Source organism: Humulus lupulus, chromosome 8, assembly GCF_963169125.1.
Source record: "Humulus lupulus chromosome 8, drHumLupu1.1, whole genome shotgun sequence".
In the NCBI taxonomy this organism is placed as follows: domain Eukaryota; kingdom Viridiplantae; phylum Streptophyta; class Magnoliopsida; order Rosales; family Cannabaceae; genus Humulus; species Humulus lupulus.
This window is the reverse complement of record NC_084800.1, coordinates 53918471-53943557: the sequence shown is the minus strand read 5'-3', so window position 1 is coordinate 53943557 and position 25087 is coordinate 53918471. Positions and strand designations below refer to the sequence as shown.

The 25087-nt window shown below is 35.5% G+C and overlaps 1 protein-coding gene across 2 annotated transcripts; it reads left to right on the top strand.

Annotated features, from left to right (window-relative positions):
• Positions 1 to 5: 5 nt before the first annotated feature.
• On the top strand, positions 6 to 5881 carry LOC133797270 (phospholipid:diacylglycerol acyltransferase 1-like). Of its 2 annotated transcripts, XM_062235127.1 has the most exons (8): positions 955 to 1094; positions 2077 to 2182; positions 2618 to 2840; positions 2986 to 3269; positions 3877 to 4201; positions 4346 to 4605; positions 4959 to 5451; positions 5546 to 5881. In XM_062235127.1, the coding sequence occupies exons 3-7, from the start codon at positions 2640 to 2642 to the stop codon at positions 5440 to 5442; spliced, it is 1554 nt and encodes a 517-aa protein (XP_062091111.1). In that variant the 5' UTR covers positions 955 to 1094; positions 2077 to 2182; positions 2618 to 2639; the 3' UTR covers positions 5443 to 5451; positions 5546 to 5881. The 2 variants fall into 2 exon arrangements, with proteins under 2 accessions (XP_062091110.1, XP_062091111.1); XM_062235126.1 differs by lacking the exon at positions 2077 to 2182 and having other exon boundaries at positions 6 to 1094.
• Positions 5882 to 25087: the final 19206 nt, after the last annotated feature.

Sequence of the window (25087 nt, the reverse complement as noted above, 5' to 3'; positions counted from 1 at the left end):
CGTTGTAGCTGCAGGATTAGAGTTCAGCTTTCTTGTTCGGCATTGGAGGAAATCCAGAAAACGGAAAATCCCACCAAAAAGGACCAGAATAAAAAGCCAAAACGATAACTTTCTAGTACCAGAGCATTTATAAATATCTGAACTATAATAATATTAGTCTATATAACCCCAAAATAGGGTTACATAAAGTCAGGACCACTCCCAACTTAACATAACCACCGTCGATTCTACCTTGAGGAGCTTTCGGAAACCAGCAGCCCCCTCCGGTAGCGGACGCGCCGCCGTGACACGTCACCCAAAACCAACGATTTTCTGACAAACTTGACGCCACGTGTCCTGCATGAATACCTTGCGGGGCCCCCACCAGATCTGAAAACTTCGAGTACTTACTTCCTTATTCTAGCCTTCTAGGCCTGGCTCCCATTTATGACCTATATACCACAAAGTCCACGAACCCCAGAGCCAATCGGGTGCCTCCACTCCTCACCGGCCGGTCAGATGAGCCAATCACCTCGAACCCCCATCTGGGTTTGGTGCTGATCACGGTCACAGGTGAATTTTCCTCAGCCTATGTTGATGTTGGAATCGAGCTCTTCGGTTTCAGAGCATTTAAGAGTCTTGTGAAACTTTCGTTGTTTCAATTTTTGACGAGAACCCATGTCGTTTTTGAGGCAAAGAAAGGGAAAAGGTCCCAACCCAGAGCTTCGGAACAACGATAATGAGGATAGCGAGAAGGAGAGAGAGAACAGAGAGCGAAAGCAAAGAGAAAACGAGACGCAGAGAAGGAAGTGGTCGTGTATCGATGGCTGTTGCTGGTCTATTGGTTGTATATGCTCCACTTGGTGGTTCTTACTTTTTTTGTACAACGCAATGCCGGCTTCGTTCCCTCAGTACGTGACCGAAGCGATTACGGGTCCGTTGCCGGACCCACCTGGCGTGAAGTTGCGAAAGGAGGGATTGAGTGCCAAGCATCCGGTCGTGTTCGTTCCCGGAATCGTCACCGGCGGCCTCGAATTGTGGGAGGGACACCAGTGTGCTGATGGCTTGTTTAGGAAGAGGTTGTGGGGCGGAACATTTGGGGAATTGTATAAAAGGTAATGCAAAATTTACTTTTTGGGTTGATTTGGTATGGAGTTTCCTTTTTTGTTGGGTTTTGTTTGATTGTTTTAGTGAATTTGCTGTTGTGGTTTTTGATTTGTTGGATGAAATTTTCAACTTTTGAATGAGTGTGACGTGAGGGGAAGTGTGGTACTGAAGTGCTAAAGCTGCCAATTGCTGCTTTTGCAATGGAAAGCTATGGGAGTGAAGAGTTCCTTTAAGTTTAAGAATCTTTAGGGGAAGTTGTTTTGGTAAAGCGTAAAATCTTTAGCACAATTAGATATAATCTGGCAGAAATTGATTGAGCTGGCTAGCAGTTTTAGTTCTTATTGAAAGGATTTCTTGAATTGATTACTTGCTGCATTGCTTTTTTTCTGAAGAAAACTGCTAGCCAGCTGAATCATTTATTGTCAAGTTATACTTGTACTAATGTAGAAAATTATAGTTAATTGTCATGTGATAATTGTAAATGTTTTGTAATCATTTTTACAATAATTGGTAAGTCAAAAAATCATGAGAGAATATCTGATTTTGAAATTCACCTGGAGGCTTATAAAAGAGTTAGCTCATTTATTAAGGGCTTGTTCAGAATCTTAATGACGGCTATATGAAAATTCTAGAAACTTATGCACATATGTAATTTTTCTTAAAAAAGCTATTGCCTTCCTGGTTTTTATTTGCAAGATTAAAAGAAATAAGTTAAATAAGATTTAAGATCCAGATGGACAGATTTATTTAAAACCAGGATCCTTGTTTTGAAACTTCAATACTTTCCCTGGCCAGCTCGGATGCTACACTTGTGCCTTCTTCTACAACCATAGTACTTGATTTACTATAGGATGTATCAACACCTTTTGAAGCCATTAATCCAACTTAATTTTTGTAAAAGATGATTGTTTCTAAAATATCAATTACGCTCTATCTACAAGGTCCCATGGCTAGTCATCTTATCAGCTGAATTCTGTTAAACAATTATAGGCACGTGCCGAATATTTCTCAGTTTTACTGCTTAAGTTGGATCAAACATCAGCTGTCAGCTTGTGGATTCCTGTCTTTCCAGGCATTTCATTCTTACTTGTTATAGGTATGCATCATTCTCTTTAGTTATGGATTAATCGTACCCACCCACATATAATTGTGGACATTGTTCATTTTATACATAAAAAGAGGTTTAAACTAGTATTTTAAAATGCATTTAGGTGCTGTGTCCAAGAGAGAGATCGTACCGAGTGTCATAATTCAAAATATCATGTTTGATCACGCGACACTTCCTCTTTGCTATTTTAATTTTTCTTGAGAAAGAACTAAAACAGCCGGGGAGAAAGGGAACTATGAAATGTATCATGTCTTCGGCATGACTTGTCCAATTTGTTAATTTGTAATATTATATTTTCTTTGCGTTGTAATTTGTCAGGTTGTTTTATTTTCCAAATCTCTGTATTTCTTACTGTTTTCCAGAAGTAATTAGTGGGATTGATTCCTATGGGTGATCCTCCCATGTTTCTATTTATTTTTACAGACCATTATGCTGGGCTGAGCATATGTCTCTGGATAATGAAACTGGACTGGACCAGTCAGGTGTAAGGGTAAGGCCTGTATCTGGCCTTGTGGCAGCTGATTACTTTGCACCAGGTTATTTTGTCTGGGCAGTTTTAATTGCTAACTTGGCTCGGATTGGATATGAAGAAAAAACCATGTATATGGCTGCATATGATTGGAGGCTATCATTTCAAAACACTGAGGTATTGTTAAGTCAGTAATTGGTTTTTCTGTAGGAACCCTAAGGAGGCTCATTTAAAAGAATGTTCTGTCTCTGTTTTTGCTGTTTTTTTTTTGCAGTATGTATGTTTCAGCCCTAAAATGAGCTACTCTGATTGATTTGATTAGGTTAGGGACCAAAGTTTAAGCAGGATAAAGAGCAATATAGAACTGATGGTTACTACAAATGATGGGAAAAAGGTTGTAGTTATTCCTCATTCAATGGGTGTGCTTTACTTTCTGCATTTCATGAAGTGGGTTGAGGCACCAGCACCAAGGGGAGGTGGGGGTGGATCAGATTGGTGTGCAAAGCATATCAAAGCTGTAATGAACATTGGAGGACCCTTCTTAGGTGTTCCAAAAGCAGTCTCAGGGCTTTTCTCTATTGAAGCAAAGGATATTGCTGTTGCCAGGTTTTGTTCTTGACCTTTGCGGTGTAATAGGATGATATTATGTCATTTTCTCATTATTATCATATTTTCACGCTTTGAATTATATTCTAGCTAAATACAGTTTGTGAGGTAATTGGATTGCTATCAGCTAATAATTATGTCAATAAAATTAGTTTTCATGCTTGAACTGACAATCAACTTTACCTGGGCACTTTATTTTTTATGGTTATCCATGTAGTGTTTTATTTATATCTGAAGGCCTAAAAGTTGGGAGGAATAAAGTATCATAACACAAGAGTTTTTTAATCCATGCAGAATACCTACATAAAATTTAGAATAGTCTAATTTGCTTAGTGCATACTTCAAGTTTGAATCTTTTATGGTAGAGTAGTTTGATTCTAATTTGAACTAAAAAACGTTTTTTACTGCATAAGCCTTTGGTGTTTTACATAATACTCTCTCATTGTGGTTTCTGTTACATTCATTTGAGAAATTAAACTATTGACCTACAAATTGAAAAATTTCCCTCTTAGATGAATTTCCTTTTAATATAAAATCAAAATTAGTTTCCAGGAAGCATGTCAGTTTTTTGTTGGGGCTTTTGATGAACTGCTATTCCCTTATACAGGGCCTTCGCACCAGGTGTTTTGGATAAGGATGTTTTTGGTCTTCAGACTTTACAACATATGATGCGGATGACACGCACATGGGATGCAACAATGTCAATGATACCAAAAGGAGGTGACACTGTCTGGGGTGGCCTTGATTGGTCACCTGAAGGATTTTACAATTGTAGTGCAAAGAAGCTGAAGAACAATGGCACAGTAGCAAATGGCCAAAATGGAGCAACAAATAAGGGTTCTGCTAAGGGAGTGAACTACGGAAGAATGATATCATTTGGGAAAGAATTAGCTGCAGTACATTCTTCTGAGATTGAGAGGATCGATTATTGGGTACTTTCTGACTTAACACTTTATTTTCTAATAAATTGACAGTTCTACTATTAGTAAACGGTAACTATGAGATACTTGGTTATAGAAATAATTATCATTGGACCTATGTTATTTGAATTTTGTACTTAAATGGTTAATTGGCAGGGTGCTGAAAAGGGTAATAACCTTGTGAACACGACGAAATGTGATGTATGGACCGAGTACCATGAAATGGGTGTTGGGAGTGTCAAGGCTATTGCAGATTACAAAGCTTACACTGTTGCAGAAATTTTGGATCTGCTTCATCATGTTGCCCCAAAGTTGATGGCACGTGGAGAAGCTCACTTTTCATACGGAATTGCTGACAATTTGAAGGACCCAAAATATCAACATTACAAATATTGGTCAAACCCTTTGGAAACAGAGTGAGTTTTAGTTTTGTGAAGCCTTTCTTGTAGTTTGATTGGTGTGCTTAAATTATTGGTGCAGAGGTTTGATTCCATGCTATTGGATTAACTAAAATCCAACATCCAAATTGCTTATTGCCTACCCTGAAGAAGAATAGATTGTACTGTTGTCAAAATTTAAGTGTGCTTTAATTTAAGGTATTGATAAGCTATCCTCCAATCTGAAAATACACAGTAAGTTGATCACTGATATGTATTCTTTTATTAGACTAAAACAATATATGTATGAGCTGGTGATTGTGGACGTTTATTATCCAAGTAATGTGCCCTTCTGCCGCACTTTTGTTAAACCTATTGAACTGCTTTTTCAGATTACCGAATGCGCCAGACATGGAGATCTATTCGATGTACGGAGTAGGTATTCCCACAGAAAGAGCATATGTGTACAAACTAACTCCTTCCTCAGAATGCTACATTCCCTTTCAGATAGACACCTCAGCAGAGGGTGGAAATGAGGACCCTTGTTTGAAAGGTGGAGTTTTCTTAAGTGATGGAGATGAAACTGTCCCTGTTTTGAGTTCGGGTTTCATGTGTGCAAAAGGTTGGCGGGGGAAGACCCGGTTCAATCCTTCTGGCATCCGAACTTACATACGGGAGTATGATCATGCTCCTCCAGCCAATCTTTTAGAAGGCCGGGGCACTCAAAGTGGCGCTCATGTCGATATAATGGGGAATTTCGCACTTTTAGAAGACGTTATAAGAGTAGCAGCCGGTGCAACTGGTGATGAGTTAGGTGGAGATCGAGTTTTCTCTGATATTTTCAAATGGTCCGAGGCAATTAATTTACAACTCTGACATTACACGGTGAGTTTTCTGTGCATACCTACATCGTTGCAAATTTTGAGTATTTTTTTTCAGTCTAAAATTTATTCTTTTTTGTTTTTTGTTTTGTTCTCAGTAATGGCCAAGTTCTTACTTATACACTGGAGCTTCAAAAGCGAGATACGCATGGTGAATTAGAAATGAAAATGGTTGCTGGTTGATTAAAGCTACAGCTCCCATTTACATTAGAAAAAAGGAAGACTAAGAAGTGAGAGAGCAGGTTTCATAAAACAAGCTCATCACAACTTAGTAGTATTGTCATCTATAGTTGCAGTCTTCATTTTTTTTGGGTATACCCAACTTTTACAATTGATATCCTGATTGAAATTCTTATATTCAATTAATTTATTCACACAAGTTTGTATGTTCCTTTCTTGGAATATATACTATGTTTATCTTTGCACTGTAATTACATTCCTTGTCTACTACGTTTTTAAGCTTGATCAAGATTCAAGACCAAGACCAAGACCAAGAGGTCCAAGACCATGTCCAAACACCCTTTTATTAAACAAAAATAAATAAATAAAAGAAGAACAAAGAAGAGATGAATCTTTAGCAAACTTGGTCCAGAGGAGACACCCCTAATTAAAGAAAGGTATGAGGAATGTCACATTAGGTGGCACGTCTCTTTCTAAATGTGACTAAACTTTGTCTCGGTCGTTGGTAAATAATTAAAATAACCCGAAAAAAAGAGACCTAGGCATAAACATGTGATTATTGGCATCCTATTATAATACATTGTTGCTTAAAAAAATAACAGATGAGTTGATTTTATTATTAAACATTGAAGAAATCTAATTAATTGTAATTTTTATCTTTTGATGTGTATAAAGAGTCAAATATGTGTAAAAAAAAGTATCCATCCCATGTTAGTTTAATTACTTTTTTTCATTTTTTTTACTGATTATCTAGCAAAGTCCCATAATATCCCATTTTATTTTATAAACATGATCACTTTTTCTTTTTTTTTTTTGAGAACCGCAACTACTTTTAAAATAATAAATTAAGAAATACTTTTTCTACATATGATTATCTAACAAATTCTCATAATATCCCATTTTATTTTAGAAAACCTGATCACTTTTTCATTTTTTTTGAGAACCACTACTTTTAAAATAATAAATTAAGAAATACTTTTTCTACATCTAAATGAAAATATTGCGTTTTGACCCCTGCGAATTTGGGAGATGGAAGATAATATTAATATATAAGTACTCTCTAGCATGATCAAAATTTTAGTATAATTTATGTGGGAGAATTAATAATGGGTTATATTATAATAATTTATAAACAATAATAAATATTGGACAAATTTACTTGTGATGAATAGTATTTTGTTTTTCTTTAAAAAAAAAATTAGAGATATTTGTGTAGTCCACAAATTTTGGCACTGTTTTAATTTGGCACACAACATATCATTTATTGAAGATTATTATTATTATTATTATTATTATTATTATTATTATTATTAGTCCAAAAGTTAAGTCAAAATTAAATGGTGAAATATTGTTGACAGACAAAGGAAGGACTAACCTGGTAATAAACTCCAAAAAAAAAAATCAATACTACACAATAATAATAATTTATTATGAAAAATATTATAATAGTTAGCCTTGTAAAGATTTTTTTATTATTATTTTTTTAAGAAGACAATATCTTGTGGAAGTCTTAATATTTAATACTATTAGAATGAGATAAAGATCATAAATATCTCAGTTAGTAATTATTATAAAAAGCACTTTCCCAATTATTATTATTGAGAACTCTCCAAGGATGGTTGAGAAGAAACAAAAAAAGAGAAAAGGATATGTTCTAAGCAACTGAGGCGAAGGTGGTTTGGTTTGGGTTTGGGTTTGGGTATGGTATCATTTTGAGCCATGCCACGTGTCCCGGCGTGGTTATCCAGCACTATCTCCATTCTATTAAGGAGTCAATGTCAAACCCTCCCTACCGACAACACAACGGGATAACGACAAATTACCTTTTCCTTTTATTTTTTCTATGCCACGTGTCCCTTGCATTGCTTTGTATCTCTCATTTTACGAAACAACCCCACACTGCAGAATTATCTATTCCTAATATTTGCAAAGAGTAATGATAAGTATATATACAAGCACTAAAATATTTTACATAATTTAGTTTATTCAATCATAATTAATAAAATTGAGATTTATTATTTTAAAAAGTAAAATCATATTTTTGTATGTAATATTTGGTTATATATTTTAGGTACATATATCATTATTTATTTACAAAATAAATATAATTGAAAAATTCTAGAATGTACCTATTTTGGATGTGCACCTATACCATCTCATGTTTTTTTTACTTGGATTATTTTCAGCTTAATATTTTTTTTATGATTGCGTATATTATAATTATTTAGAATATACTGTAAATTTTAAAGAAATTCCAAATAATTTATAGTGTCATAAACAATATTAAAATAATTTGTTGTACATGTGACTTTTTTTATGTGAGTGGAAAGTAACTTGTTTGAACTATGTTTTCGACAGTGAAAATTATTAAAAAATTTCTGAAAATTTGTAAGATGCTCTAAATAACTATAATATACACGATCATAAAAAAATTGTGCCAAAAATTATCAAAGTACCAAAAAAAGGGAGTGTACCAGTACACCAAAAAGTACTACACTAGAAAAGTACCCTATGCTTTTTTTTTGAGAAAACAACATATATATATTTATAAGAAACAACATAAATACTTAGTGTACTATGGTGCACCATTTCCTCGTATTTTCAGCATGTAGATTGTTATAATCTCAATTATCTTTATATGACTATGTACACTGTAGTTATTAAGGACATCGTGTAAATTTTCGAGAAATTCTAAATAATTTACAGTACTAAAAATAGAGTTCAAACAGTCTCTTTCACACTGTATAAAAAAACAGGCACGTGAGCAACAAAATGTTTGAATCATATTTTCAACATCATAAATTACAGAATTTCCCGAAAAATTTACAAGATGTCTTAACTAATTACAGCGTGCACAGTCATATATGAAATTAGGATATAATTATCCACATGTCGAAAACACGAGAGGGTGCACTGTAAAATTTCTCTAAATATTTATACCTAACGGAAATAATTTCTATCACCAGTCGATTTGTTAGTCATATTATGTGCTTACTATCTAATTCATATTTTTAAAAAATAATAACAATTTAAATTGATTTTGAAATAGCAAAATCAATTATAAATACATATTTTAAAAAAAACTAAAACAATAAAATAATATTTATAAAATCTAAAAAAAATCACAAAATTTAAAGAGTTAGCGAAAATACCTAATTTTTTTTTCGGTTTTTAGCACTTAAATACCTTTGATTTTTACTTCAAAATAAATGAGAAATTTACATAATACACTTAATTTCGCTAAAAAATTACATTTTTATGGACTGACAAACTTTTTTTTTTTTTTCAATTTTACAATTTTAAAGAAATTTGTATATTTTTACGGTTTTTCCTGTTGTTTATCTGTTGTGCTGTTTATTAGTTGTTTTGTATTGTTTTTTGTTTGTTTAAGTTTATGTATAGTTGTTTTTATGTTGTTTTTTAGTTGCTCAAGTTTATGTGTAGTTTTTCAGTTGTTGTGTTAATGTCTAATTGCTGTTTAGTTGTTTTCATATATATTTTTAATTTAAAAAAATGTGTTAGTATGCAGTGATGTAATAACCAAATTATTATTCTATTTTCCTATAATTTATTTATTTTATTTTTAATGTGTTTCGCTACTTGGAATGTGTATATAAGATGATTGCTTAAGTATGACACTTTTATAGGTTTATGATTAATTATGGTAAAAATTTAAAGCCCGTGATAAGTTTAGACTTTATTAGTTAGAATAAGAGTATACTAAAGTATTTAGAATTTAAATTTGTTGGTTAAGATAATTGTGAAGGTTAGGAGAATTATATAATTAAATGAAATTTTCGTAACTCTAAGGTGTTGTAACTTGAGACCCGGTTTTCACCCAGTTACATTACGATTTTGGAAAAATTATATTTCCAAAACATTGTAGATAATTGTATTAGATTTCCATCGGTACCAAGATTGTCCAAATTGGACTACTACATCTTTAGTAATGTTCATTTTACTACAGATAAGTCTAAAGTTACGAGATTTTTAAGAAATGCAATTTGGATATTTAAGCTAAGTTTGAACAACTTGATTTGAATTCCTAGATTATAGCATGTAGGCTTATGGAGGAAAGGCTTGAATTGATTTTAAACGTTTAAACTTGAGGGAGAATAGACATATGTGGCATGCAGGCTAGAATATAAGCTAGAAGCATAGGAGAAGGAGAAGAGGTTGGAGGGAGTTTTCAAAATTTAAATAAAGGTTGAGAAAAATGGGGAGAGCATCAAGGTGGAGAGGTTGAGCTTGGAACCTATAAATAGAGCTTAAGGCCTTCCATTTCCTTCACCATTTTCGATTAAGCATGTGTGATTAGACTCTCTTCTTTCTCATCTTCATTTCTTCTTAGGCCAAAATACACTACACTCCGAGCCTTCATCATATTTTTGAACCCTAGCCATTGTTCCATTCTCTACCATATCCGAAACACACATTCTTGCTAAACATTTTTCTACATTGAAACCATAAGGCTCCTAGTGGCCGAAATTCTAGTTTATTCAAGGAAATTGGGAGATACCATAATTCTTCAAGGTTTCAAGATTCATTCATAGTCTGAACTAGAGTATTAATTCATGAAGTTAAGGTATGATTATTAAGGTATGGAGTTCGATTTAAGATATATATATATATATATGCTAGTTTAGACTCTAATGCTAGTTTATGGAAATTTTATGATTTAAAGGGAACTTTGGGCATGTGGTTCTAAGGATCTTAGCGCAATCATTCTCTTATCTCCCATTTCAAGGTAAGGAAATTAGGTAGATATTTATGATAGAATATGTATGTATGATATGTTTATATGGAATATGTATGGCTAACGTTGAAAGGACGGGATGGATTTGTACGTGAGGTAATGTGGCTCTGATTTGCCTATTACGGTTATCTCTACCCTCATAAATTGTCTGTTTCGTTAATATGTATGTAAGGATATCCTTGGTCTTTCCTAGGTTCATTTTGGATTAAGCTATGATATTAGTAAGGTTATTGCATGATTTTGTATGGTTATGTTTAATAGGTATATGTATGTGATATAAGACTTGTTAAGTAAACTTTTTGCTAGGTATTATGTGATTGTTATACTTATGTGTTTGTATGTATTTCCTTACTAGGCTTAGGAGCTCACTCCTTATATTTTATATGTGTAGATAAAGTCAGGTAGAATGTGAGACCGATGAGTGCAAGTTGAATCCAACCAGCAGTGTGTGCATCAGTGAGGATCATATAGCTAATGGTGGTCAAAGGGAACGCACAATTTTTATTACTTTTTATTTGTTTTAAATAAGAGATTAATAACGTTGCTTATTTTACATTATTTTATGCATTAAAGATTCTAAAGTATGTTTTTCTATTGCATTGTTTATAATAAAAAGGGCAACATTTATTATTATTTTTCAATGCTTGAATTTATTATGTGATTTTATTGAATAAATGCGGGCGTTATAAGTGGTATCAGAGCCATGTCTATATCGATCCCGAATGTTCTCACGAGATACACACAGTGGCTGGAAAGAGGATTAACTTGTTACTTTGTAAGTATGTTTAAGTTTTGAATAGTTTTGTGTTGCTATGAATTTTAATTTTTTGAGGAAAAATGAATATTTTATTTCAAATGACTTTAAGTGCAAATAATATCAGGAAAATTAAGTCTTTGAGGAGAATCCAGATACTAGACAACATTATATCCATTAGAAAGAGTGTACCTAAAGATAGTGAGATACATACTAAAATGCGACAATTGGTGTAATGCCCCAAAATTCCTAATAAGGTTTAAGACCTTGACTAGGAGGCCAGGAGGGCCATAATTGATTTATTATGATATTAAATGATTATATGCATGTTTACATGAATTATATTATAATATGATAATAAATGCATGCACTTGAGTGTATTTATAATTATAAGGGCATTTTGGTAGTTTGGCCTATTGAGGGCATAATTGTATATTTTCGTGCATGTGGGTGAGTTATGAATGGTACCACATTATATGTGGATTTGTTCGAGCCTTTCGGCATGAGACGATCATGAAATGCAAGTATTCGGTCTGGTCATAACGGGATTAAGTTCGGGGCTCGGGGTGAGTCTCGGGGTGATTTTAATGATTAGAACATTACCGGGAATTAAAGGGTAATGGGATATGATTTATTGGTATGTGAGAATATTGAGAATAATGGGAATTGGAGGGTGTTAATTATGATTAACGAAATAGGTACGAAAGGACGGTTTTGCCCTTGGTGGCTGTTAAGGTTTATTTTAGACTTGAGGGCATTTAGGTCTTTTCACCCTAAAGGATTTGTTCAGCCATTTAAGCTTAGAAAGCTGTAGAAACCTTCTCAAAATGGAGCACCAAAATCACCTTCTCCCGTACATCATTTCTCCTCCATTTTTTCTCTGAATTTTCAAGCTCTTTTTGAGGAATCAAGCCAAGGAACCAAGCTGGGATAAGCTAGGGTTATGCTCCACCATTGAAGAGGGTGTATTGCTGAGATTGAGGTGAGATTTTAGCCATTAGAACTCTTGCTTTTGCTCTGTTTTCTTAGTTGAGTTCCAGCTGGTTTTTGGGTTGGAAAGTTGGGAATTGATTGGATTTTTGGCTAGGGTTCTTGGGGTTTTGATGTTTGGAGCATGTGAGAATGATTTTTTGGGTTTATTTGGGACTTAATTTGATGTTTGGAAGCTTTTGATTTGGGTTGGAAATGGTAGAATCGAAGGAAGAGATTTATGGGCAATCATTGGCTGAAGGTAGCACTACAGCGCCCAGTAGGGGCGCTACAGCACTACCTGCAAGGAGTGTTGGGCGGTTTTGGTTCTGCCTTGAGCGCTGGGGCGCTAGGAGGGTAGTGTTATTTCTTTAGAACCCCGTTTTGAGTGTTTTTAAGGGTTTTTGGCTCGGGGTTTCAATCCTTAAGGCCCGAGATCAAATCTACTCACCGTGTGGGTACATTTCGAGGTCCCGAGAGTGGAGTTTAGATCAAGACCCTATTATTGTTGATTTTCATTAATGGAGGTTATATTTGGTTATGACTAGGTGACCGTTAAAGGATTAAAGGATCGATCGTTCTCAAGGGTCGTTCTTGTTCTTATTGTCGCTCGAACCAGAGGTAAGAAAACTGCACCCCATATGTGACATGCATGGTTATTCTTGATGCATGTTGGATGTTTAACTGTGATATATGTGATGCACAAGAAACATGTGTTTAGGGCATGCCATGAATATTGAGTATGAGACTGATCAGAGCTTGAGTCTCTGTGTTTGTGCATGATCATAATTGTGCTAGCAACTGTTAAGTAAGCATGCTGAATGCCCTACTTTTGTATATTTGACACATGACATATGCTTGGTAGCATTGCTTACTTGTGCATGGCACTGACTAATTAGTCAGAATTGGCAAAGGTGTCAGTATCAACTGTGAAGCTGTGACTCATTAGTTAGGTTCAGCAGTGGTACTGGGCACTGGTCACACAGTGTTGACTCATAAGTCAGGAACGGCCTTAGCGTATTCAACGCAAGCCAACAAAGATTAGATCTAATCGACATCTGCATTACATGACTCAGAAGAGCATTAATGCCGGACCGACCTCAAGTTCGATGAAAACTAAAAGTGCTGGTGTGACTTACCCATCAGTCACTCATCTGTTTAAGCTAGTGACTTACCCATCAGACACTCATCTGTTTAGAGCCATTGCAGGAAAGCCCAGGCAACAGTTCCGTTACACGGCTATGGGCACTGAGCCCCATAGTGTCTTGCTTGTCAGTCACTCAGTATGGTTAAAAGAACCTCAAAGTGATATTCACTCATCTGTTCAGGGCTATAAGCTCTGTATGATCATTTTGACCATCATTTTCTTGGGTATTGAGCCCTGTAGTGACTTGCTTGACAGTCACTCAGTATGGTTTACCAGAACCTCAAGTGTTGAAACACTCATCTGATTAAGATTGACTTGATAGTCATCCAATCAGGAGGGCATGATTTCTTATCCTTGATTCCCCAGCATTATCTGAGTTTATTTGCATGCTTAAATAGAGTTGTGTTTGCTAGGCATGCCAGATATGATTTGATATCATGATATGACTGTTCATGAACATATTGAGTTTTCTTGCTGGGCTTCGACTCACGGGTGCAATGTGGTGCAGGTAAAGGCAAAAGAAAGCTGGACCATCCTTGAGTTGGAGAGCTTAGGTGACGATGTGTACATATGCAGCTGCTCGACCGCCACGGCCGAGGTTTGAAGGAGAAAAACTAGGGTTAAACCCTGTTTTGCCGCTTAGACTAGCTGGTTGTAAATATTTTCCTGTAATAGACCTTTAAATTATATTTTTGGGATCCCAATGTATACAACAAATGTTCTAATGAAACGTTATATCTTAACCAAAATTTTTAATCCCTAAACTGCTAATCATACTTAGTTACACGATTTTGGCCAAATGACTCGATTAGCGAGTTTAGCACTGTTTACAAGGCACACTGTAACAGTCCCTGGAGATTAGGGCATTACAATTGGTAAGGATTAGGTTGATATTATTAAGGACATATGAAAAATTTATAGTCTTACTGCATTCACTAAAAAATGAACCTACAGCTAGTCCTTAGACTAAAAGTGATATGGCAAGAATTAGAGGATGAAGGGATAACCGGAGGTTGATAGATCGTTTCACAAGTACAATTAGATACTCAGTAATGCAAAAAGTTATAATAATTGATGTCAATGAAGAGCATGAAACAATGGAGCACTAGAGACATTTTTCTTGTTGAGGAGTCTTGGTATTGTTAAATAGATAATTTTAAGTGTAAGGTTTTTCCCCTTTTATCCCTACACAAATCAACACACAGTTAACAAAAGCAACAAGGTAACTTTTGACCTTTTCCTTCAATACTTTGACAAATCAGATTTTGACAACGTTAGTTCAAGGATAGCTATCAGTAAACAAAATAGCAAAACCTAATGTTTCTAATGTGTTCTTTTTCCAGAGAAGTGAGCAGCCTTTGAAAAATTCCCTAAGAACCCTAGAAACTCAAAATATTGGATCAGAAAAGTAAAAGCAAGTGCATATAAAAAAAAATTAGAGAGGGGGAAGGATCAAGACAATGATTATCGAGGTTCACCACCAAGATTGGGGCTACACCCTCGTCGAGCTCGCCTAAGAGAAGAGCTCAGCCATTCCACTATTTCAAGATCAAAGTTACAAAGCCAGGTATGATTCCAAGTCACAATCTTGACTGGTAATCTCTAAATGTTTTTCTCTCTGTTTTTCTTTCTCACTTTCTCTCAGTTTATTCCCAAAAAAATTTCCCCCTGATTCTCTTTTCATTCTCTCTGAGGTATACTCTCCAAAAAACCCTTGCAAAACTCTCTCAGATCACAAGCAGGAAAAATGTGGACTTCTCTAAAAAAAAAATTGCTTCGTAAGTTTTTTTTCTTCTGATGTGCTGCCCTTTTATTTATACTGCTGGTTATGATTAAAGAAAACGGTTAGAGTAGGCTTTGGAAAAATAAAGAACTGAGCTGAGCTGTTGTAACTGAATTTTGTTATTGTTTGTTGATTATGTTTTCAGGTTAGCACATGTGGGGATTTAACTTACAATTTCCACCTAAATCCTCATATGAGCTAGCTTTTTAGTGATTGTTCTCCGAGGGTCTTAGCTCAATAGGTTCCTAGGTTATCCTCCATAGTCAACTCCTAGAAAATTCATGCAAAGCTTGAATTTGTGTAGAGTGACTACCTTAGTACCCATATTTGCTGGGTTTTCTTCTGTAGGAACCTTTAGAATAGAGACATGTCCTTCAGTTACCTTATCTCTTATAAAATGGTATTTAATCTCCACATGTTTGGTCATGTCATGAAAGACAGGATTTTTACACAAGTGGATACAACTTTGGCTGTCTGAGTACACTGTAGGAGTCTTCTTGTACCCAATTACTTCTTCTAGCAATCCTCTTAGCCAAAGTGCTTCCTTAATAGCCTCTGTCACTGCTATGTATTCAGATTCAGTTGTAGATAGAGCAACCATAGGTTGTATTTGAACCTTCCAACTTACACAATTACCTCCAATTAGAAAAAAATAAGCTGAAGTTGATCTCCTGCTGTCTCTGTCCCCTGCATAATTATTTTCCACATAATTGCATTTTTGTCCTTAATAGCTTCTTCATAGCTGTTAGGTTTCGTAACATTCATTTCCATAGCACTCAGAAATGCATATGCCATAACCTCATTCCAAGCGTTGAAACTGAATCTCTGTGTAGGTTTAGGTACTATTTTTGTTCTGTCTCTAGTCAGTTGGTATTCAGATAGGTCTTCTCTATTTTCTTCAGTACTTTGATCAATTTGAGTTTCATTCAATCCTTCTTGGGTTTGTTCCACCTGACTTAGATCTATTTGTCTTGGTTCAACCTGATTTGCATCAATTTCTGGGTTTGTTTGTTCCACCCGATCTGTGTCATGGTCTTGTGTTGCTTGTACCATCTGAGTTTTATCAATTTGAATTACTGTAGAAGTACCTGCATTGTTAGTATCTGGTGTACCTGCACTAGAGGTTATATTAGATAAACAAGGAAAAATATCTTCTTGAAAAATGATATCCCTGCTAATTACAGTTTTAAATCCTCCATTTTCCCTTAACTAGGTCCTATAACCTTTAACACCTTCTTTGTATCCTAGAAACACCCCTTTTACAGCTCTTGGTTCAAGTTTCCCAATATTTTGATGTGCATAGGCTGCACATCCAAACACTCTCAGATTTGATAAATCTGGAGGTTTTCCTGACCACTTTTCCTCAGGTGTCTTTAACTCTATGACACTTGAGGGACATCTATTTATCAAGTAAGTTGCTGTCATAACAGCCTCTCCCCAAAACCCCTGAGATAAACTAGCATTAAATAACATGCATCTAGACTTATCTAATATGGTTCTATTCATACGTTCAGCCGCCCTATTCTGTCGAGGCATAAGCTTAACTGTTCTGTGCCTTTGTATACCATGATCTCTACAATATTTATCAAAATACTCATTACAGAATTCCAACCCATTATCAGTTCTTAGGACTTTAATGTTTCTATTTGTTTGGTTTTCTATCAATGTTTTCTAATCCTTAAATTTCTGAAATGCATCACTTTTATTTTTAAGAAGAAAAATCCAAACTTTCCTAGAAAAATCCTCAACAATAGACATAAAATAAGAGCAGCCACCATGTGTATTAGTCTTTTCAGGTCCCCATAATCTGAATGAATATAATCTAATATGCCTTTTGATTTATGAGTTCCAGTTTTGAATTTCAGTCTATGATGTTTTCCTAAAATGCAATATTCACAAAAGTCTACCTTTGTTACCTTATCTTTGCCAAGAAGTTTCTGCTCACTTACAATTTGCAGTCATTTCTCACTGATGTGTCCAAGCCGCCTATGCCATAGAATAGCTTTGGCATCTTCGGGTGACTTTTCCATTGTGTTATGACATTTAGCAATAGGTTCCCCACATAGGTAGTATAGTCCCTCTACCTTTTGGCCTTTCATGATAACCATTGATCCTTTGCATAGCTTTATCTGTCCATCCTTGATCTTGCTTTCTATTTTCATGTCATCAAGAATACTTAGTGAAATCAAATTTCTAGACAAGTTAGGCACATACCTCACTCCTGTGAGTGATCGTATTACTCCATCAAACATTTTGAAGTTTGTAGTACCCAAGCCTTCAATTTCACAAGTTTGGTTGTTGCTGTTGGGGTTTTATGCCCTAATTAAAACCCAAATTCTTTGTAATCTCATTTTATTATCAATAAAAGAAAAGAAATCATTTTTTGACTTGGTCAATCACTTTGCTCATGTGTTTTATTTTCATGATTATTTGTTTAATATAAACTTCTATTAAATCCCGAGCATATAGCTAATCTTATTTATAGTGACGTAATCACAGTGGAATATAAATATGATTATATGTTCAAAAATAAGTTAGTCCTAAGATTAGTCAGTGCACCGGATTTACACTAACTTGCCAATCTACAATATGATCTACTTACACATTACAGTGTTATGTTCTTTCCAGAACATTAGCAAAGTAGATAAGATTAGATGTATTTGTTACATCGGACAGGACCGATATTGACAGTTGATAAGATAAGTAAACATACCGTTATTATCTATTCTAGTCATATCATATAGTTGACCATAGGTCAATTCAATCTCAATTCTGAGTGTTTAGTATTCTAACTGATTTTATGATTTGAGTTATTTGACTTGTTCGTTACCAGCTTACCCTATGGACTAGCCCATACTTACATCTTGGGAACTTGGTAGTATAATTGAGTGGGAGTGTTAATCATAGATATGAACATCTATAGCTTCTGATGAAGAAGTGAAACGATGGTTTCCTTTTAGTTTGGTTCAAGGTGTTAAATGATAGAGATCTCATTTCAGTAATTAAATTAGTTTACTGAAATATCATTTACAAGGAACTAAGTGTTTTAAGGATAAAATACAATGAGGGGTAAAACGGTATTTTAGTCATATCTCATTGTAGACCGTCTATAGAGGATTGAGTGACAATTATGGTTGTAACAATGGATAATTAATAGCGTATCTATATTTGTTATAGAGCGTTCTATGAATTCAATAGTGCAATTCCAAGTCTATAGTGGAGTCACGAGGAATTAATAAGTTAGTAAATTTATTTGTTAGATTTATGATAACTTATTGGAGCTTGATTTCATAGGCCCATGGTCCCCATTGTACCTTGGATAAAATCATCTAGATAGTCTCAATTAATTGATTTAATCATCAATTAGAATTATCAAAGTTGACCAAGTCAATTTTGGATAGTTTCACAGAGTTGTGTAATTTTGAGAAGAAAAGAGAAATTATGGCAGATTTATTAATTAAGATAAATTGGTATCTAAATTAATAAATAAGTTTAAATCAAGGTTCAAATTATAAATAATTAATTTTATAAAGGATTTAAATAATTATTTAATTAATTAAATCAATAGAAAATAATACAGGCCTTGATTTTAAGTCCAATGGGCTTATAATCAAATGGAAAATTTCACGGGCCTATAGCCCATGATAATTTCGACCTAGGGCTTCAAAATGGCTATTATTTTATTGATTTTTTAATTAAATTAAATGGCCTAATTGATTCTATAAAATAAGTGCTTAGAGATAAGTCAAAAGAAGACGACTGATATGTCACAAGTCAGATTTTAGTTTTAGATTCTCTCTAAACACAAGTCTTTTTCTAAACCTCTTTGTTATTTTCTCTTCTTCTCTCGATATTTATCTCATGTGTTTAGAATTGCCCACACTAGTCTAGGTGGTTCTAAGGATACATTGGAAGATCGTGAAGAAAATAGAAGATCGGTTCAGTTTCTTGATAATACTTTGCGACAGAAATGATACAAGAGTTAGAGAAACTGAAGGAAGGACTTTTAATTCCGCTGCGTATACTGTAAGTATTATATTATTTGTTTCTCTTTGAATTCAATTTTAGAAACATGTTTTAGGCTATCTCGTATTAATTTGTTTAATATTAGATATACATGAAAATAAATAAAGATCCCGTTTAAGCTAATCCAACAGTTGCCAAGTATGACTTTTCCTCCATTTGATTCCCTGAAATCAGTGTATAAACTTTTATTATTAGTCATGTGAAAAGTACAACTAGAATATAGTATCCAGTCATCTCTTAAAGATGATGCAGCCATGTACACTTCTCCACTATCATAACCATCACTATAGTTGGCTGAATGTTGATCTGTTTTCTGATAGTTGGAGTCTTGCTCTTCTGCCTTGTTTCTATTCTTTCTATTTAGTAGGTAATAATCCCTTTTAAAATGCCCAGGTTTTCCACAGTGATAGCATCCCTTTTGATCACTTGGACCCTTTGAGCTAGACCTTTCTCTCTCAGAATTATGATTTCCTTTGTAATGTCCTCTGCTTTGACTTCTGCCCTTCCTATGCCATGGTTTCTTCTGATTTGTTCTCCCTCGACTTAGATTCAATTCCCCATGAGAACTTCCTAATTTCTCATTCTTCATCTTTAAGTCTTTAGACTTGAGGGCAGAAATAACCTCTTCCAGTGTTATCTCTGTTCTGCCATATTTAATGGCAGTTTTCACCTCTCGGTATGACTTTGGCAGTGAGTTGAGAATTATAATGGCTTGATTTTCATCACTTAATGCTTCATCTTTCCCTAAGTTTGCTAACTCAATATGCATCCTTAAAAAATCATCCAAATTCTGTTCAAGATTCTTTGAATGACTCATCTTGAACCCAAAAAATCTCTCATTTAAATTTTTTTTATTGGTGAGTGATTTCTGCTGAAATTGTTCTTCCAATTTCTTCCATATCTTGGCTGGTGTCTCCTCCTTATCCACTAGTCTAATGATAGAATCAGACAAATTGAAAATAATAATTCTAGTGGTTGTTTCTAGATATTCTTTCTGTTGAATCTTTGATGTATTTTTAGGCCACTCAATTGGTTCTTCTAGTACCCGAAGCAGCTTTTGTTGTGCTAACAGAGATCTGATTTTTCTTCTCCAAATCCTGTAGTCACCAGTGCCATCAAACCTGTCAATGTCCACTTTAATATTACTCATTTTACAGTAATCAAATAAAAATTGAGTTTGAGTTAAGGAAATTTCTGTTGGGTTGTCCAATGGGACATCCACAAACCCTTCAAGACCAAGATCTACTCCTTGAGAGTCAATTCCCTCCAGTCTTGCTCTGTTTCTTTGTTAACAATGGTTGATTCTTGGAGCCTCCGAAACCTGGCTCTGATACCATTGTAAGGATTTTCTCCTTTTATCCTTACACAAATCAACACACAGTTAACAAAAACAACAACGTCACTTTTGACATTTTCCTTCAATACTTTGACAAATCAGATTTTGACAACGTTAGTTCAATGATAGCTATTAGTAAACAAAATAGCTAAAGTAATAAAACAAAACCTAATGTTTCTAATGTGTTCTTTTTCCAGAGAAGTGAGCAGCCTTCGAAAAATTCCCTAAGAACCCTAGAAACTCAAAATATTGGATGAGAAAAGTAAAAGCAAGTGCAGATCAAAATAATTTAGAGAGAGAGGGAAGGATCAAGACAGTGATTATCGAGGTTCACCACCAAGATTGGGGCTACATACTCGTCGAGCTCGCCTAAGAGAAGAGCTCAGCCATTCCACTATTTCAAGATCAAAGTTACAAAGCCAAGTATAATTCCAAGTCACAATCTTGACTGATAATCTCTAAATGTTTTTCTCTCTGTTTTTCTTTCTCACTTTCTCTCAGTTTATTCCCAGAAAATTTCCCCCTGATTCTCTTTTCTTTCTCTTTGAGGTACACTCTCCAAAAAACCCCAGCAAAACTCTCTCAGATCACAAGCAGGAAAAATGTGGACTTCTCTAAAAAAAAAAATTGCTTTGTAAGTTTTTTTTTTCTGATGTGCTGCCCTTTTATTTATACTGCTGGTTATGATTAAAGAAAACAGTTAGAGTAGGCTTTGGAAAAATAAAGAAATGAGCTGAGCTATTGTAACTGAATTTTGTTATTGTTTGTTGATTCTGTTTTCAAGTTAGCTGATGTGGGGATTTAACTTACATTAAGCTTTAACAAGTTTGCGTGAAAGGATTAGGCAAGATGTGTAAAAAGTTTGGGTGGTAGGTTGAAAGACATGTTTTTATTACGAGTCTGGGTTATTGCAAATCAAGGATTTTTTTTTTCTTGTTGGGTTCTTGATTTGGAATTAATCTTTGGGTTTTTTTTAATGTATTGTTTGAATATTTTTATTTGTGATTTAGTTTTGAATTTCTCTAATTTGGGATTTTGATTAGGTGATGTTGAATAATTTTGATTTGGTGATTGAAGATGAATTCAAAAATAACGTTTTTATTCTTTAATTCAAATCTGATTTGTTTTAATAATAACTTTTATTTAAATATAAACTTTTATTAAATTTTCCTTAAGCAAAAATATTTAAAATAATTTTTATTTAATTTTTTAATAAAAATTAAATAATAAATAACGTGGACCAGGGATTGCTACATATGCGCTTATTTGGCATTTAACAATGATTACCTATGACTGGTAAATAAATATGACAGAATGTATTTTTAACTTAAAAAAAAGAGATATTTGCGGCGAAAGTACCTAAATTAGTGTATTTGTAGCACTTAAGTACTTAAATTATTTTTTTAGCAGTAAAAGTATATTCCGTCCATATTTTGGTGCAGTTTAGTGCAACTGTTTATTTCGCCGTTAAGTTCGCCTACATGTCGTGAAATTTACTTATAAGTTGAATACTTTTCTAGCAAACATATCTTAAATTGGGTACTTTTAACACAAATATTCCTTTAATTTGGTTATTTCGACGTAAATATCAATTTAATTTGGTACTTTCGCCTACGTGTCCTAATCGAACTTAACAGTGAGAATTGACGACTGTACTAAAGTGCACAAAAACATAAATGAAATGAACTTTTGCCGCCAAAAAAATAATTTAAGTACTTAAGCACTACAAACATTATAATTGTATGCAAATATCCCTAAAAAATATATCTATTATATATAATAAGTGTGTAGATAACGGAAATTCTTGGTTTTAACAGTTTTTTATTTTTTTTAATGTTAACTTAAATGGTATATTCTTATATTTAACAGAATATTCTTATGTTTAACGGTAGTTTGTAAATACTTAAATTTAAATGAAATGAAATAAATAATTAAAAAAAAAACTAATATTTTTGAGATATTTTACAATGAAAATTATTTAAAAATAATAAATAATTAGAAAATTAAAATAAGATAATTTTGAGATATTTTGCCAAAGTCTGGCCTGGAGAGATCAGTTTGCATGCCAACATCGTCTCGTCTGTCATGAGCTAGCGATAGTCCTTTTCACTGGGGGCAGACCCACCAGTGTCTCGTACTGACTCTCGAGGATCACAGACTTGTCTGTCATCGCGAAAATGGCTGCATAATTGTTCTAAGTCAGAAACTGATAAAGGGGAACTAATCAATACTTAACTTACGAGCTAAGAGCAAAATGTACTTACGAGGACGGTTGAAGTAATGAAGTTTGCAGTTGCGAAACCCCTTGGACATAAAGAACTGGTCTTTGAAGTCGTTGGGGTGGCTGGGCAGCTCGATGACCGCAGCCGTGTTTGGAAAGCGGGTCAGGTAGTAGAACCCGTCGCCTCGCCCCCGCTGCTCAGGGCTGGCCTTGAGGCAGAAAAAATATAAGATATCCGCCGGAGTGGGGACCTCCCATTCCTGTTTCAGGAATAGATATCTCAACCCCGCCAACAAACGGTAGGAGTTGGGGGGGAGCTGGAAAGGAGCCAACTTCACGTAGTTGAGGAAGTCGGCGAAGTATTGGTCCAGCGGGAGGAAGGCCCCAGCCTTGAAGTGCTCGTCACTCCAAGCCGCGTATTCCTCGTCGAGCGGCGCGCAGCTCCGCTCACCTTCTAGGGGAGGTCATGCGATCAGGGCGCCCCTCCCCAGCTCGATGTTGTGGGAAAGGAATATTTTATTCACTTTCCCCTGGTCAGTGATCTTCGAGACGATCCTCTCGGCCTCGAAAAAAGCATCAGGCGCCACCTCCAGCTCCTGCTCCACGGCCGGCCCAAAGACGGGGATTGGGGAGTCTGTCATCACCTCCTTTCCTTTGGATTGTTGGGAGGACGAGCTGCCTGCGATCTTCTTAGGAGCGTTCTTCTTGGGTCCCATCTGGTCGCCTAGCGAACAAAAGAATAAATTTTAGAAAAGGCGACCTAAGCATAAGAAAGAATCTGAAGAGGTGTTTCCTTTGCACGGGCTGAGGTAATCTCAGCCCGTGGAGAGTGAGACCACGCGGTTCTATGAACACACGCCTGTGCTCCCAACGGATCCCCGATTACTCGGAATTCGTGTGTCAGGAGGGTCAAGATAAAAGTTTGCCTTGGAAGGAAAGTTTCAGCAGGCAAGAAGTGCAAAACCGCCTGTGAGGCGTGTCCCCTAAGCTACCCGGTTTTGCACCCAAAATGCTGGATATTTTAAACAAGCATACCAAAAAATCCTACCTAGAAGATTTCCCCAGAAAGCGCACTCTATGAGCCATGCTCCTAAATGGTTTTCTTCTACAATCGATGCCCTAAAATAAAAACCTACACCCTTCATACTCACAAAAAACCAACAGAATATTGCATGCAACTACAGGAACTATTCACCTATGCTACAGTGAAAATAAAATTTAAAACATGCACAGTCAGAAAACTTACAAAGTGTTTTGCTGTGAGAGGGATGAAGGGGTAGTTTGGGTTGGGGCCTCGACGGAGTAACTGGTACCAAAACCTCAAAGGAGCCCTTGCACCTGATCCTCTGGAATGCTCGGAACGATAACCGGGAGAAAAAGATGGTTTTTCGAGGGTAGAAGGGAGAAGAAGATGGGAAATTTAAAAAATTTTCAAATAAACGGGTGACCCATGCGTAAGGTGGCCACCCCTTTTATATACGTGAAAGGCCATGTGAGGAGGGCCATTGGATTGCCATGATGTGGGATCCAAGGCTCTCCACTCGAAAGGCGAAACGACGGCTGAGTATAGGCTAGGCCATTTAATGCGGTTCTCGAAAGACGTACCGTCACCAACCACGATGTTCCACGTATTCGGCGCCTGCGTAATAGGTGGAATATGGAGGGTCCATGGAGAAGCCTAAAAGCCTCCACTGTGGCCCTGGATGATGTCGTGTGCCACGAGCAGAGGCTTGGGGGGCAAATGTACGCCCTAATTTTCCACGGGCTATTAGCGAGCTGAGATATGGCATAATTATATTCGCCACGTGGCCGGAGCTGCTGTTGTCAGGTCCTACCTCTTTAGCTCGAGGTAACCAAAGGTTTACCAAGATTATTTAAGGGCCGAGTCAGGAATATGAAGACCAAAGGTCAAGAAGGCATCCAGCTCGAGGCACAAGCTGCAGTTGGAAGCTGTGACCCTTTATAAAGTCAACCACGCAATGTAAATGTGCATATATCAGACATCACGTGTCTGATATATCCCTGAATTCTCGGACACGCAGCATGAACGTGCGTGTTCAGGCACCCACGACTGGGTTGGGTCGTGTGGCCCACTATCCCCCTTACCTATTGATTAGACCACACTTCATTTGTCAGGATTTAGGAATTAATCATGAAGGTCACAGAAGTGACATGATGGGTAAGAAGGTCACGGGATGACCCCCCTTACCAACTCCCAGGTGCCCTCTCCTATAAATATGGAGAGCTTGAGAGTTGCAAGGGGTTGAATTCTATTGTATAACGAAATACCTTGTAAGAAATACAAAAAATATAGCAATAATATTGGCTGGTGGAGTAGAATGATTTTAACCTTTGAACCACCTAAAAACGTATTCGTGTCATCAGTCCATTTTAAGATCATTCATCTGTTTCGGTTCATTATTCAGCACTAATCCCTTTCTCTTATTTTCTTAATTACCTGTTGGCGA

What these genes read in the sequence shown, in the direction of transcription:
- LOC133797270 (XM_062235126.1), top strand. Translation starts at nt 658, where the DNA reads ATGTCGTTTTTGAGGCAAAGAAAGGGAAAAGGTCCCAACCCAGAGCTT. An exon ending in TTTGGGGAATTGTATAAAAG is followed by an intron (nt 1,095 to 2,617) that starts GTAATGCAAAAT and finishes TTATTTTTACAG; the next exon opens with ACCATTATGCTGGGCTGAGC. An exon ending in TCAAACCCTTTGGAAACAGA is followed by an intron (nt 4,606 to 4,958) that starts GTGAGTTTTAGT and finishes CTGCTTTTTCAG; the next exon opens with ATTACCGAATGCGCCAGACA.